The sequence below is a fragment of the Panthera uncia genome (assembly GCF_023721935.1).
Source record: "Panthera uncia isolate 11264 chromosome E2 unlocalized genomic scaffold, Puncia_PCG_1.0 HiC_scaffold_20, whole genome shotgun sequence".
Taxonomy (NCBI): domain Eukaryota; kingdom Metazoa; phylum Chordata; class Mammalia; order Carnivora; family Felidae; genus Panthera; species Panthera uncia.
Window position 1 is genome coordinate 8682683 of NW_026057589.1, and position 16970 is coordinate 8699652.

The window sequence follows — 16970 nt, forward strand, 5'->3', positions numbered from 1 at the left end:
CTCTGGGTGACACTGCCAAGATCAATCTTTCCCCATGTTGCAGTGACGAAGATGAGGATGAAGCCTTGTACCAGAAGGTGTCCTCAGAGCAGTGCCGGGTTGAGCACCTTGGGGACTTGTTATCCCACTGCCAGGAGTGTGGTTTGGCAGGTGACTTCTTCATCTTCTGCTTGCAGGTAAGAACTACGCATGGTAAGGACATGGTCAGCTTGATTTCAGGGCAATACCAGGATCCCCTTCAGATTTTCAGGGTCATTGTAATTTTACCCCTTAAATTCAGGTCCTAATCTAACAGAAATAATAAGAGGATGTAAGAGCAGTTTATTGTTTAGTAGCCTTTGGGTTGGTAAAAAGAGAAAAAAACTTACCTTCAGCAGTACACATATGATCTAACTATTTTCTGAGGTAATCTGCCCTGAGCTTTTAGAGATGACCAAAGCATAGCTATTGATCTATGAAAGGGTTAATCTTTGCTCTGTGTTGACAGTAAGAACTCTTTTGAAGTTAATAGCAGGTTTTACAGTTATGGAGTAATCCCTTATCCTTTCTGACTGTTGTTTTGTCAGATATTTGGGAAGGAGATTTAGCAGTCCTGCCTTTCTCGTTTCGTTTTGTAACCACCTGAAACCTTCTTCATGTCTGTTTGTAGTGCTGATGGTTGTGCTTCCTCTTGCTCTAATCTCTGACAGCAACTTGTACCCCATATTGTACTCCTTACTTGCACTGTTTGAGACTGTAAACAGAGTGATCTCTGATTCTCTGTCCTCCCGTGTTGCCTTCTCCATTATTTTCCCTAAGTAAAGTGTCTATTCTAAGAGAATGTCTCTGGAGTTTAAGGTTGGTGTGGTTATGGGGGAATGCAAGGAGAGAATCAGGACGAACACACTCCTAGAACTTGAAGTAGGGGCCACTTTTTTGGTGCTTTTCTCAACTCCTATATTCACATTCTTTCCCCTTACCTAGCCACTCTTTGTGTGTGTGTGTGTGTGTGTGTGTTAAGTTTATTTATTTTGAGAGAGAGGGAGGGAGAGAGAATCCCAAGGAGGCTCCACTCTCTGCACCGAGCCTGACACAGGGCTCAATCCCACGACCATGAGATCATGACCTGATCCAAAATCAAGAGCTGGCCGTTCAACCGACTAAGCCACCCAGGTGTTCCTTAGCCACTCATTGTAAATAACATTCCAAGAAGATGTGTTCTTAATCGGAGAATTAAAAAAAATTGTTTAAAAACAAAAATCAAAGAGCTTTGCTATAAACCAGGGTTTCTACACCTTGATACTATTGGCATTTGGGACTGGATAATTTTTTGTTGGGAGGCGGGGGACTTCCTGTGCTTCCTTGCAGGATGTTTGGTAGCATCCCTGACCTCTATCCACTAGATGTATCACTCCCCAATTACGACATCCAAAAATGTCCTCACACATTGCTAAATGCCCCCTGGGGAGCAGAATTTCCCAGGCAGTTAGGAACCCATTGCTCTAAACTGTCAGTTACTTTGGTAAAGCATTAATTGTTAAGGAACTTAAGGTTTCCCCTTCCCAAGGAAATTGACGATGTAAAGTATAGGGGAAGAGCCTGTAAAACCCACAGCAGTGAATTGTCTATTAGTAGAGATTTAGTTCTAAATATCTTAGGGGAGAAGGTACTAAAAGCATTTAATAATCCCTAGAAAGGGTTTGGAAATGTTATTTGGCTTGAGGTCTCGGTTCAATAGGGCTAGTGGTAGACGTCATAAAAAATACTGATAAAGTAAGTCTGTCAAACTAGTTCTCTTTGTATATATATGTTTTTTTATTATGAAGTTTGAAATTTTTTCTTTTAAACAAAGGGGTCTTTTTTTTTTTTTTTTTACAAAATGTTTATTCATTTTTGAGAGAGAGAGAGACAGAGAGAGCACTAGTGGGGGTGGGGGAAAGAGAGAGAGGAAGACACAGAATCCAAAGCAGGCTCCAGGCTCCGAGCTGTCAGCACAGAGCCCAATGCACGGCCTGAAGTCACGAACCGTGAGATCATGACCTGATCCGCAGTCGGACACGCAACCGACTGAGCCACCCAGGTGCCCCTTAAATTTTTTTTTTAATGTTTTATTTATCTTTGAGAGAGAGAGCGTGAGTGAGGGAGGGACAGAGAGAGGGAAACAGAAGATCCGAAGTGGACTCCGCTCTGACAGCAGCAAGCCCAATATGGGACTCAAAGTCATAAACCACGAGATCATGACCTGAGCCACCCAGGCACCCCTTATTATGAAGTTTTAAATCTTTATATACATGATATCATAATACACATATTATTGTACAACTTCCATTTTTCATTCAACACTGTTTTTGAGGCCTCTCTCTTTTGATTTTCATATATACCTGGTTTATTTATTTCAACTGCTACAGTATAGTAGATACAGTTTATTTATCCATTCTTTTATTCCTAGACATTTATTTGTTTCCAGATTTTCACTATTATAAATAATGCTGCAATGAACATAGACTAGATCTTTAAACATACACTTGAAACAGTTTTCCCACTGTTTGTGAAGCCCTTGTTTCTACAGACTTTTTCTTGACTCTTCTCTTCCACGCTATAGGAATTGACTCATGTGGCCATGGAAAATGAGACAGAGTTAAAAACAAAACCCTTCTCCAGCAAAAGCGTCTTGGAGTTAGAACAGCACCAAACTCTTGTGGAAGGCCAGGGCCAGAAGCTGCTGGTTCTACAGCTGTTGGCCGTTCTGTGCGAGAGGATGTCTGAGCAGATATTCACAAATATCACTCAGGTCAGTGGCTGCCACATTCCATATCCCAGGCTGGTAGTATTTGTTTCTTTTGGTTTCTTTACATGCTTTCCCAAAAATGTTTTAAAAAAATGTTGCCCAGAGTATGGTTTGATAACACTTGCCTCAGTGTTACCTGGAATGCTGCTTAAACATGCAGATTACCGAGCCCACAGCAGACTGACAGGATCAACACTTTGAGAGATTCTGGGAGCTGGCATGTCCAACAAGCTCCTGAGGTGATTCTCATGTACAGAAAGCTCTGAGAATTGTTGTAAACCTTTATGTGTTGTATCAAGTTTGGGGTTTTCAAGTTTGGGGGCGAATACGATTCTCTGAGTCTTTTTCAAAATCCGAATGCCTGGCCCACTTGTAGAGATTGTGATTCAGCATGTCTGCATTAATGCCTGGGCATCTGTATTTTTTTATGCTTCATAGATGATTCTAATATGTATCAAATATTGAGCATGATTCCAAAACTTAAAATAAAAAAATTTTAATGTTTATTTTGAGAGAGAGAGAGAAGGGGGGAGGTGCAGAGAGAGAGAGGGAGACACAGAATCTGAACCAGGCTCCAGGCTCTGAGCTGTCAGCACAGAGCCCAATGTGGGGCTCGAGCCCATGAACCACGAATTCATGAACTGAGCCAAAGTGAGATGTTTAACCGACTGAGCCACCTAGGCACGCCTATAAAACTTAAATTTGAAAAAAAAAATTGCTAATGATAATAAGATCACTTTAAATTTTATAGGTCTACCTAACAGCCTATCTCCACAACAGCCTATGAAGTTTTAAGATGTTTTTTTAAATGTTTCAAGGGTAGTGTAACTATGTGAATCAGTGCCTGAATTTTATTGGCTCAGAGATTATGTTTACCAGCTATTTTAAAAATAGGAAATAAATTGAGTGCCTGGCTGACCCAGTCAGTAGAGGATGTGACTCTTGATCTCAAGGTGATGAGTTCGGGCCCCACACTGGGCATGGAGGCTACTTAAACAGAAAAAAAAAAAAATTTTTTTAAAGAAATAAAAGTAATAAAGTGTAGGCAGTGCAGTCACCATATTTTACCATTATTACAGAATTAGTTGTTCCTCTGCTGGTGAATAGTCAGTTGTAAGGTGGTATGATTGTCACGCTTAAATCTGATTCTTCAGCTCTTTGTACCGTCCTCATTGTCATCCGCCTTCGGGTGTTGCTAAGCAGCATTTCACTATAGCTCCTGCTGAGAAAATTTGCAGCTGTCTGTCAGCTCCAACTTATCATGCCTGTTTAATGAGAATTATGTTCATGATTTCTTTCTTGGCTTCCTCTTCCTTCAGTTCACTGATCCTGTGTTACCCATTAGGGTGATTTGTTTCTCCTGTGTTTGTATCAGCTCCCTAAAGACTTTTTCACCCAGATCCTACGTTTTTGTCTCAAGATGCTAGTTGGAAGGGAAAATGGCCTGAATACTCTATTACTTGAGCTTTTGCACTTAGCTCCCTTTGCTTCTAATTAAGGAACAGTGGTTTTAGGCTGATACAAAAGTGATTTGTCCCATTAAATTATCCTTCAGCTAAGGTTAAAATGTATCAAGACGAAAAGAACCACACACAAAAAAATTACACTTAGTAGTTTTACTGCTAGTGGTAATTTTAGTATTTATTTTGAAATATACACACATATGGATAAGTTATAAATAATACTTGTTATAAGTAATTTTGTTAATATCATTAGAAACCAAGATTTTCACTATGAGAAAAAAAGTTATGAATATAAAATCAAAGGAAAGATCACTATAATATTGAATTTCAGTTGGAAGTATTAGTATGAACTCACAGGTTTTTCTTTTTTAGTATATGTGCTGCCGAAGCGAGCACACAGGTTTTTCTTTTTAAAAAATAGATATTTCCTTGCTCATTCCACTGTCCATGTCAAGAAGTAGACAACCGAGCAGCAATAAACATCCTTAGTGCCAGATTATGGTTTCTAAATATCATGTCCTGCGGAAAGAACAGAAAGCTCATTGGATTAAAGGTTCATTCAAGGTCTAGGGCAGGTATTGTACACTGTAAGCCTCAGGGCATCTTGGTGTACCTGAATAAAAGGAAGATATCTGAGATTAATGAAGTCATGTGAGTAGCACTCAGGAGCCAACGTGAAAGATCTCCTACTGGCCATGGTTAGGGCATTTTGAGCATTACAAAGAATAATGCCTGCAATGGATTGAAACACATCAAAGTTATAAAAACCTGAGTCACCCCCCCCCCCCCCCACCGAAAATCCCTTTTGAGTATCTTTGGAAGTCGCTAGGACATCAACTCATTATTCTGTAAATTGATAAATAAAAGGAAAGATCGCAAAGCATGTATCTTGCCTTTTCTGTCAGCACTGTATTTCAATGTAACCAAATAGTCGATGAACGAAAAATTTTCTTTCTGTAAGAATCACAGCTAAAATATTCCAAAAGAGACCTACAAATTTATATTTTGCAATCCTCTAATGAAATAATGGATCTAGGTGGTAATCAATGTCTGCTGAAACTATTAGGGGTATGGTATAATGAATGTAATTAGGTCAAATACATCCAAAACAACTGATGGTTTTTTCCCCAGCATTTTATTGTGAAAACCTTCAAATCTGAAAGAATTTTATAATGAATACCTGTAAACCCATCACCTAGCATTTTATTATATTTGCTTTAGCACATATTTACCTACATTTCCACCTCTCTATCCTCCTTCTAATTTTTGGTGGATTTCAGGGTTAATGTAGGTAGTGGTTTATGTTCCCCTAAATATTTCAGCAATGGAGTGATTCATCTTAACATCACCAGAAGTAGGTAAGCAGACATGATGTGTTCTCCTAATGTAATGAAATAGGAAGTATGTGGCACCACCTGAGAAGGGTTCTTCCCCCAAAAAGCAAACAAACAAAACCCCACAATCAAGCAAACAAAAACTAAAAAACCAAAGTCCATAAAATGTGAACCTGAATCTAACCAAGGAAACTCGGGGTACAGGAGCAAGTTAGTGCCATAAGGAAGCAAAATCAGCCAGTTCCAGAATGTGTGAGACATTGTACACTACAAATGATCCAGTTTCTTCACCAAATAAATGGCATAGAAAAGATGCAGGGCTTCCCTAGCTTAGAAGGGGCTTAAGAGACACCTCAACCAAATGCAGTGTGTGGATTCTCATTCAAACATACCAGTTGCTATGAGGACATTTTTGCAACAGTCATGGGCCAAGTAATAGAAGGTATTAAGGAATTTTTATTGAGTATAATCATGGTATGGTAGTTGTGTGTGTGTGTGTGTGTGTGCGTGTGTGTGTGTGTGTTTAAGATTTTATTTTTTAAGAATCTCTACACCCAACTTGAGGCTCTAACTTAACCACCCTGAGATCAAGAGTCGCATGCTCTACCGACTAAGCCAACCAGGCACCCCTGATGTGGTGGTTATGTTAACAAAACAAAACAAAACAAAACACCTCCTTGTTAGAAATGTGTATTAAAGTATTTATGGCTAAAAGATTAAAAATTCAATAAAATGTGTTGGCAGATGATGTACAAGAAGATAGAGAACTGAGGCATTCAGTGGTCTTTGTACAGATACAGTGCCCTGCACCAACTCCCAAATTCCTTCATTCCACAAATATTTACTGAAGGCCTACTATGTGCCACCTACACTTCTAGGTACGAGGGACACAGCAGTGAACAACACACATATCTATCCTCATGGGATCACATGCACTTGGGGGAGAGAGACAACAAGCAAGCAGAAGCACACAGAGTGTTAGATGGTGATAATTCCAGGGAGAAAAATCAAAGAAAGGGGATGTAGAGGCCATGTGGTAAGTAGAGTGGTTGTGGAGAGCCTCACTGAGAAAATGACTTTTGAGCCAAGATCTGGAAGCGGGGAAGGAGGGAGCCAGGGAGATACTGCAGGGAAGAGTGTTCCAGCTAAGTATGGACGGCTTAGCAAGAAGGCCAGTGTAAATAGAATGGAATGAGCAAGATTTCCTTTTTTCTGCCCTTTCAGAAAATCACCACCCTTTACACCTTTCTGTATTTGGATCGCTGTACTTGGCACAGTAGAAGTGGTTTATATGATCGTTCTTTCTCATATGTTAAAAACACTTCTAACATAAGTTAACGCATGCTCATTGTAAAAGCATTTAAACCACAAGGAAGCGCAAAATTTAAGTATGGACTTTTGATTAAAGATAGTATATTGAACGCATGTGTTTATGTGCTCCTTCTGGAAACCACAGGGGCCAACAGAGCAGGAGAGGAGAGATAGCAGATAAAAGAGAATAACACCATTTGGAAACTGGAAAATAATAGCTGATTTAGCAACTCAGAAAACTTAAGTGCCTGCAGGGGAGAAGTCAAGAAGGAAAGCACTATACCTCAATAAAGCTGTTAATATTTTATTTAGGGAAATAAAAAGTTACTTCTGCTTCCAGAACAGTAGAAAGACTGGAGGTGCTAGATTAAGCTGTAAAGATAGAGCTGAATTTAGAGCTTAAAACAGGTTGAAAGGCTCTGCAAGCTTCGGTAGACTCCTGGATTCCTTCCTCAACTTTGTGCAGACACCTCCCCTCCTCAGCAGAAGACTGGAGGAATATTCTTGGGCGACGTTGAACTTGGGTGGCGGCAGGAAACTGAAAAAGCAGAAGATTAGGTTGTTGTCTGCAGACTCAACAGCGAGGCCTCAGCCTGCTTCCACTCGGCTGCCAGAATGCCGGCAGCAGGTTTATACAGCTCCAGGGGGTGATCGGGAGGTTAAGAGAGTTAATATCTGTAATGTGTTCAGAGCAGTACCTGGTACATAGTAAATGCTTTATGTTCTTGTTAAACACCTAAACTATTAAAAGTGGCTGCCTCTGTAGAGCCATAGACAGGGAGAAATGCGGTAGGGCGCTGCTATTTTCCATTATAAACTTGCAGGAATATTCGGCTTTTTAGATGATGTAACTTCACAAAAATGCTTAAGTGGAAAGTAAAAACCTCTCCTCCTCTCCACAACGTATGTGAATTCTAGAACACGCTTCCGTTTCTTACCTATCTTTGTGGCTGGTAGCCCCACCGGTCACAGGAAATGAGTAGAAGCAGGGAGGAGCTGTTGTCCAAATGGGAAATGGGTATGGCGGTTTTGCTGTTACAAGAAAAAAGCTTGAAGGGCACTTCAGGGGTGACAGTAACAGCTGGCTATCAAATTGCAATTAACAGCTCCCAGGTATTTTGTTTTTTGTTTTTTGTGGGTTTTTTTTTACATGTATACAAACATCGTTTCTTTTTTTTCCTTCCTATGTTTATTTATTAAACATAATAAATAATTATTTTTATGTTTGTTTATTTATTTTTTGAGAGAGAGATGGGGAGAGAGAGCAAGCTGAGGAGGGGCAGAGAGAGAGGGAGAGAGAAATCCCAAGCAGGCTCTGCGCTGTCAACACAGAGCCCGACGTGGGGTTCTGACTCACGAACTTGTGAGATCATGACTTGAGCTGAAGTGAAGAGTTGAACGCTTAACCAACTGCGCCACCAAGGCACCCCTATTTGTCCATTATGAGAAAGACAGAGAGAGAGAGAGAGAGAGAGAGAGAGAGAGAGAGAGAGGTAATGAGTGGGGGAGGAGTAGAGAGAGGGAAAGAGCAAGAATCCCAAGCAGCCTTCATGCTGTCAGCGCAGAGCCTGATGCAGGGCTTGAACCCACGAACTGTGAGATCGTGACTTGAGCCAAAATCAAGAGTCAGACGTTTAACTGACTCAGCCACCCAGGTGCCCCCATAGTTTCTTTCTTGACAAAAATAGGATCATACTACTTGTTTTGTGGCGTCTAAAAAAAAAAAGAAGAAGAAAGAAAAAACGTATAGCAAAGAGGGACTTACAAAAAGTGGAAAGTCTAGATAGTTCTATTCCAGCAACTTAACAATACATTTGTGCTGAAGCAGAAGCTTCCCATAATCAAGGGGTGCTTTAGGAAACTCTTCAGAGACAAAATAGGTGACCCAAGTATTTTCTCTAGAAATGTAGCATTTTCTCTAGAAAGGCCAGTGTCTGTAGCTTCTAATATCAGTAAAGTCTCAGGCTTGAGAGAGTGGTGAAAATTGCCACAACCAGCGTTTGTTCATTTCAGTAAGTGGAACTTTTAATAACCTTTCTAGTTTCCTGCCTTGCTCCAAAGACAAGTGTTAACAAGCCGTTCTCCTTACTTTAAGCTTGCAATAAAGACTCTAGCCTAGCATGTGATTTGACCAGAGATTTAAATATGCAAGCTTGCATGGTATTTAGAGGCTTATTATGACCTATGTCAGCTGTACCACTTTCAAAATGATTTTTCCCTTTTGAGCCATTAATCCTAAATATGCGTGTGTGTGTGCGTGCATGCACATGTGTATGTGCGCAAGCACGGATGTGTGTATGATCACTTTTATTCAAAGGTATTTCTACTTAAGGTGATTAATACAAGTGCTGCTAAAATGAAGTTGACCAAATTAATTCCATTTAAAGCTTAATTGTTAGCCAAATGCTGTATAAAATCTTATATATGAATGATCTGAATCCTTTAAAAATATTTCATACTTAAAAAAATGACGCTGGATCATTTGTATTGATTGTTTGAGGACTCTATTCTAGATAAAACTGAATGCCTTTTCCCCCATTCTCTGCTTATTGGAATCAGACCTTCATAACTGGGTTGGGGCAGGGGAGTCCTTGAGGAAGCCTCATTAGGAGAAGCAGATTTAGGACCCTTTAAGATGGTCAGAAAGTCTCAAATTATTTTTCATTTTAATTTCCTGGCAAAATTCATGAAAAGTCAAGGAAGTTGGATTAGTATATTAAAACATTTGGGAAAGTATAAATGGGCTTTCTCATTTATTGACTGTATGGGCTTGAGCAGCTCACAGATTCTTCATCAAAAAATGAGGACGGGGGTATCTGGGCTGGCTCAGTCGGTAGAGCATGTGTCTCTTGATCGTGGGGCTGTGAGTTCAAGACCCACATTGAGGGTAGAGTTTACCTTAGGAAAAAAAAAATGAGGACAGAAACACTGACCTCCTAGAGCTGACGTGAGATGTAGGTGATACTGTGCGTGTAAGACACTGAGCACCATGCCTGTGCTTGCAGGTTCTTGCCTTCATGTGTTGATGAGGAAGAAGGTGAGGATGTGGACATAGGATGTAAAGAGGTTTTTGAGATTGTTTTTCTTATTCCTCACTGATTCTAAATTCTATTTCTGTGTAGGTTGTGGACTTTGTTGCAGCAACCCTGCAGCGAGCGTGTGCAAGCTTGGCCCACCAGGCAGAGAGCACCGTGGAATCGCAGACGCTGAGCATGTCCATGGGGCTGGTGGCTGTCATGCTGGGAGGAGCCGTTCAGGTGAGTGGCACACATGAGCCCCACCTGGACAGAGGGAGGAGAGAAGAGGAAAGAGAGAAACCTCTTGCTTCCCTTCTCACCCTTGTGAGAAAACAGAATGAGGCTGCGCTCAGGAGGACTAGGATAAACAGGTCAGGTTGCTAAAGAGAATGCTCCCCAAAGCAGAGGATGAGAAGATCGTACCACTTCCACCCCGTCCCCTGCTCAGACTTCACTGTCAGAAGAGCAGGGCCCTTTCTGACCTGGCACAAGCTCGATTTGGAAATACCTGGCACAGTGTTTTGCATCTGTGGCGAATGCTAGGTTTTCTGCCCCTTACTCCGAGGGCTTTCCAAAACTCAGCCCTTGTCCCCACTGCTGTAGTTGGGGGAAAACTTGGATAACCTCCTGATTGCTTAGGACTCCATCTGTTTGGAATAGTTCTGTTTTAGCACAGGATCCATTGTTCAACCCACATCATGTGGCCTGTTAAAGTTTTTGTGTCCCGTGCATGTATCTTTTATATACTTAGTTTGTAATTTTTAAATTCATTCACTTGAAAAATATTTATTGCTTACCACTATGTGCCAGACACTGAGCTAAGGGTCTCGGAATACTGCTGTGGACAAAGCAAACGTGGTCCCTACCCTCATGAAGCTTACAGCCAGTGAGGGAGTCAGACACTAAATAACTCTTCAGAAGATATACTTAGAATTGAATGAAGTGCCTGAAAAGAAAAGAGGAGGGTATCAAGAGAACATAACATCTAGCCTAGGCTGGGAAAGTTTCTACCGAGAAGTAGAAGTTTGAGCTAAGATTTGAACAGTGAATAGGAGCTTGGGAGTGTGCAGGGTGCAGATGGAGGAAAATCATTAAAAGACAACATCACATACAAAGTCTGGGAAGCAGAAAAGAGCCTGGTATATTTAAACACTAACAGAAGCCAGTGTGTAGCTGAGTTACAGAGACCGAGAGTCAGAGGAGTGCCGGACAAGAAGGGAGGTGGGCATGTGTGTATGTTAGGAGACTGTAAGAAGGCAGAATAAGCTTGATGCAAATGTAATGAAATCTGACCCAAAATCAGACAGGTCATGACTCGTAGCAATGAGTGGAGAACCCTCTGGGAATGGATTTTTTAATATGAAGATTCAAATCTTCAAATTTGTGTCCTTTCAAAGCTTGTCCTTAAGGGGAAGAGGAATTTTATTTGGGTCTGTTGTTAATGTGAAGCCCATTTCTTGGTAGATGTACTTAGCACTCCAAATTTTATATTTTCCATGTACTTTGAAGAAAACATTTTTGGTTCATTTTCTGAAGTCCTACTATATCCCTGCCATTAAATTGTCAAGGAGGGGTTCATCAGTGGACTAGTTTTTATTAAGTTGTATTATTGGATTTGGTTGGCCTGATTGGTTTTTGTTTTTCTGGTTGAATATTAAGAATAGTCTTTGTCTCCATAAGTTGAGAGTATGGTCTTTATGCTTTTCTTTTCTCTTACTTAACACCTATCATTTTGTACCACATCCCAAATGGAAAATAGAACGCAGATATTTCCATTTCCCTTTCTAGAAGCCCGTTGTTTGGGGACTGGCTATGTAAATTAGTCATGTTTTAAGGACGATTCACCTAGCTAATGCAAATGTACATCCTTTACCTGTCACTGCCCTTCCATGAGCCATCCTGACTCACTGATGACATTCTGGATTCCTCTGACTTTGCATTTACTTAAGTGAACATAAACATGTCACCCTGTACTTTTGCCCTAGATCTCTTAATTTTTTTTTCTGTTTGACTCATGGATTCATAAGGGGCTTCTATAGTAATTCTGGGTTTTCTGTCCTTGTAATAGAAAAAAAAATCATGATTCTTAATTATGTTTTCAGATGGTCATTGTCAGGCTAGGACTTTTGCTTCAGAGTCTAGATTATACTAAATCAATCTCTGATTAGAGTTCATTGTTTTAGCTGATGAAACAGAATCTAACAGCATTTAAACTTTTCTTTCTTTCCTTTCTAATTTATGTAATTAAGATGATTATTAGAGCACGGTATCTAGGAAGAGGAGTCAATTTAGAGAAAGTGTAGGTCTAAGACTGCTAACAAGACAAGTGTAATTCCAAACTCATTTTCTAAATTTCAAGGTTGGTCGTCAGTAAAAGTGTGATGTTGGTAAAGTTTCTTGATGATGTTTCAGGGCCCGTGTCCCCTATAGCACCACTGCATGGAGCTGATCTGAGCTTGGAGGGTCAGGGTGGTGGGGCTGGGACTCCGACCCGAATACTGAGGTCTCATACCATATTTTCTGAGAGTATCATAGAGTGAACTCGCTCAAGAAATATTTATTGGGGCACCTGGGTGGCTCAGTCGGTTAAGCATCCAACTTCGGCTCAGGCCATGATCTCATGGTTGGTGGGTTCGAGCCCCATATTGGGCTCCACCCTGACAGTGTGGAGCCTGCTTGGGATTCTCTGTCTCCCTCTCTTTCTGCCCCTCCCTTGCTCTCTCTGTCTGTCAAAGATAAATAAACTTTAAAAAAAGAAGTATTTATCATGTGCCTCTTTGCCCTCATGGAGCTTACCTTCTAGTGGCTGTGGTAAATCCGATGAATTCTTAAGTTTTTGAAAAAAGATTCATATTAGTATCTTTATGTGCGGCTTATTATAAAACAGGGCATACTGCATGCTGACTTAGAACCAAAATTAAAATACCACTTGTAAATAAATTCAGTGACACAGATGAGAACTGGACATGTAAACTATTCAGCAAAGTATCTGGAGAAACATAGGTGATATATAGAAATGAGTACACAAAGAATACACATAAATATTTTATGGAATTAGGTCAGCATTTTATTGCTGGAAGAAACCCTCAGATTCTCCCAAAGTAGTGATTCTCACTGGAGCAGAGTAAGGCCGGATGAAGAGACGTATGCCCCTTAGGCTAGCTTTGTAAAGCCTCCTGTGGGGCTTTTTCAGTGTATGCATGCTGTCCTCTGGCTGTCACTTTGGTCCTCATATGCTTCCCTTAGCAGGTGTGCTCCCTCCCACCACTCCATACCCCCAATCCCACCCCTGCCAGTCCATTCCCCAGTTCTTAAATTTGAAAGCTTGCAGAAATTCAGAACAACTCACCATCTAACTGGTTCACTCTTGACGCCCTGAAATAAATCATAGAGGTGGGCTGACAGAGCTCTGCCCATTCCACTCCTGAAGCCTTCCAGAGATCCTGGAAGAGAGGCAGCCAGATAAAGGAATCTGTCACTCACCTGCGGGCTGCTCCTTCAGGCCTCAGGCCTTCTACACAGAATTTTGAAGTCTGGATATGAGATCTGTGATGAGAAGCAGTGACAGGAGTAGAAATGAGGGCTTTATGTTTAATTCTCAACTTTGATATGGCCTCCGGTGACCCTTGAAAAATTATTAATAATTACTTAGTGGTTCCGTTTTCTCATCTATCAATTAAGTGAATATTACTTTATACCTCAACATTTTTTTGAACATCTATGAACAAAATAGTTGGCACCTGTAGTCTTAGATTTCCCTAATTATTCTCATAGTGGGAAATCTGTAGGCTTATGAAACTGAAGGAATGCATAACTTTAATTGCCTTGTAAACTATTTGATTCAGAATCCACCTACGCCTATGGTGATTAGGGAAGTTACTCGCTCAAATAAGATGAATCCAACAATGACTAAGAAGCTTGAAAACTGGAAGAAAAGTTGGTTGGGTATTTTATTAATAGACTCTTTTTTAGAGCAGTTTTAGGTGCACAGCAAAATTGAGCAGGAATTACACAGATTTCCCATAGACCTTCTGCCCCAGAGAGTACGGCTTCCCCCACTATCAGCATTCTGCCCTGGTGTGATCCATTTATTACGTCTTTGATTCTGCATTGACACATTATCACTCATGGCCTACAGTTTACATTACGGTTTACTCTTGGTGCTGAACACTTCTACGGGTTTTGACAAATGTGTAATGACACACATCTATTATTATGATATTGTTTACGCAATAGTTTCACTGCCTTTAAAATTCTTTGTGCTCTGCCTCTTCACCCTTCTCTCCCCTCAGCCCCTGACAACCACTGATCTTTTTACTGTTTCCACAGTTTTGCCTTTTCCAGAATGTAACTTACTTGGAATCATATACTGTGTAGCCTTTCCATACTGGCTTCTTTCACTCAGTAATAGGCATTTAAGGTTCTTCCATGTATGTCGGGTTTGATAGCTCATTTCTTTTTAGTGCTGAATAATATTCCATGGTCTGGATGTACCACAATCTATTTATCCATTCACCTACTGGAGGACATTTGGTTCCCTCCAAGTTTTGGCAATTATGAATAAAGCTGCTATAAACATCTATGTGTAGGTTTTTGTATGGGCAGAAGTTTTCATGTCATTTGGGTAAATACCAAGGAGATCAGTTGCTGGAACATATGGTAAGAGTATGTTTAGTTTTGTAAGAAACTGCCAAACTGTCTTGCAAAAGTGACTGTACCATTTTGCATTCCCACCAACAATGAATGAGAGTTCCTCTTGCCCCACATCCTCACCAGCTGTGCTGTTGTCAGTGTTTTGGATTTTAGTCATTTTAATAGGTATATAATGGTATCTCATTTTAATTTGCAATTCTCTGATGGCATATGATGCTGAGCATCTCTTCATATGCTGTATGTGTATGTATCTTCTTTGGCGAAGGGTCTGTTCAGCTCTTTTGCCCATTTGTAAATTGGGTTGCTTGCGTGTTTTCTTATTGTTAAGTTTTAAGAGTTCTTAGTGTATTTTGGATCACTGTCCTTTATCAGCTGTGTCTTTCTGCAGATATTTCCCCTTAGTCTGTGGCTTGTCTGCTCTTTCTCTTGACATTGTCTTTTGCAGAGTAAAAGTTGAAAAAATTTTAAATTTTGGTGAAATCTAGCTTATCACTTATTTCTCTAATGGACTTTTTTCTTTAGTATTTTATCAGAAAAGTCAGCGCCATACCCAAGGTTATCTAGATTTTCTCTTCTCTCGTAGGAATTTAATAGTTTGCGTTTTACATTTAAATCTATGATCCATTTAGGAGCACCTGGGTGGTTCAGTCGGTTAAGCCACTGACTCACGGTTTCGGCTCAGGTTATCATTTCGTGGTTTGTGAGTTCGAGCCCCGGATTGGGCTCTGTGCTGACAGCTCGGAGTCTGGAGCCTACTTCAGACTTTGTGTCTCCCTCTCTCTGTCTCTACCCCTCCCCTACTCGTGCTCTGTCTCTCTCTAATTTTTTGTGATAGTGTAAGGTCAGTGTCTAAATTCATTTTTTTTTACATGAATGTCTAGTTGTTCCAGCACCATTTGTTGAAAATCTGTCTTTTCTCCATTGTGTTGACTTTCCTTCTTTGGCAGAGATCAGTTGATTATATTGGAATCACTTTGTTGCACACCTGAAACTAATGTAACATTGTGTGGCAACTGTGCTTAAATTAAAAAAATAAACTTAAAAGAAATCAATTGACTATATTTATATAGGTCTCTTTCTGGTTTCTCTATTTTGTTGCATTGGTCTAGTTATCTTTTTTTTTTTAATTTTTTTTTTAACGTTTATTTATTTTTGAGACAGAGAGAGACAGAGCATGAATGGGGGAGGGTCAGAGAGAGGGAGACACAGAATCTGAAACAGGCTCCAGGCTCTGAGCGGTCAACACAGAGCCTGACGCGGGGCTCGAACTCACAGACTGCAAGATCATGACCTGAGCCAAAGTCGGCCGCTTAACCGACTGAGCCACCCAGGCACCCCTCTTTTTTTTTTTTTTTTTAAGAAGTAATTGTTGTGTACAATAGAAATGAAAAAGAGGCCATACACTCCTGCTATAAATAGATTTTCCCATTTCAGACACTTAAAGAAAAAACAAATGCCCATAATGCTACAGAGGCACGAGCTGAAGTCTAGCATAATGGTAATACTCACAAAATTATCTAAATATCTATCACTGTCTATTACTAAAATATCTCTCCCAGTTCTACAGATTCCTGATAAAATTGAACTTTTACTCAGATAACATAATTTTTATTCTGGACATACATATCCTCTTCTCCCTTTAAGATATAGTAACAATGCAGTAGTCAGTTGTCGTACACATGCAGATAGGTTAACATACTCTGCAAAGCTAGAAATTTTACCTTCTGTCAATTTTGTAGAGTTCCTGATGTTTAAACAAAGGAATCTGAGGGGTGTGTGTGGTGAAATTCTATAGGTACAAACCTGACATAAACCTCAAGTTTTTATTTACTTGGAAGGAAAGTGATGGGGAAAATAAACAGTAACAGTTCTGCAGACTTAGAGTTTAAATGAGAATATTATATAGATCTTACACAGACAGTTGGTTGATTGGTTGGTTGGGTAATGAAACGAGTGAATGAGTTAGTAATAAATACCCTGCCTTGTTCTAAAAAGGATTTTAAGACTTGCAAGGTTTTCAAATATCAAGGGCTCATGAAGCCTCATATGATAATGTTTCTAGTGTTTTCAAAGAGAAAAAGATTCTCACTGATTCTCATTTCTCTACTGCCTGCACATACACTTTTCCTAGTAAGGCATATGGCATTATAGAACAAAGCTGCAGGAGAGAATAAAATCTTATGTAATTTTCACTCTCACTTTCTAGGAAAAATTCCCTCTTGCCAATTATTGTCTCGATACCTTCCAGACCTATGATGCCTTTGTATGCTGACCAGCCACTTTAGAAAATGTAGTTAAGAACTCCTTTAGTTGTGGGTGCCTGGGTGGCTCAGTCAGGTAAGTGTCTGACTTCAGGTCAGGTAATGATCTCACAGTTTGTGGGTTTGAGCCCCGTGTGGGGCTCTCTGCTGTCAGTGCGGAGCAC

The 16970-nt window shown here is 40.2% G+C and overlaps 1 protein-coding gene across 1 annotated transcript in view; it reads left to right on the forward strand.

Annotated features, from left to right (window-relative positions):
- Positions 1–16970, forward strand: part of TANGO6 (transport and golgi organization 6 homolog) — a 193245-nt gene that overhangs the window by 58006 nt on the left and 118269 nt on the right. The window contains exons 10-12 of the mRNA XM_049622425.1: positions 44–176; positions 2582–2770; positions 9998–10132. Of these exons, the coding sequence (XP_049478382.1) occupies positions 44–176; positions 2582–2770; positions 9998–10132 (457 nt within the window). The remainder of the gene's footprint in view (positions 1–43; positions 177–2581; positions 2771–9997; positions 10133–16970) is intronic.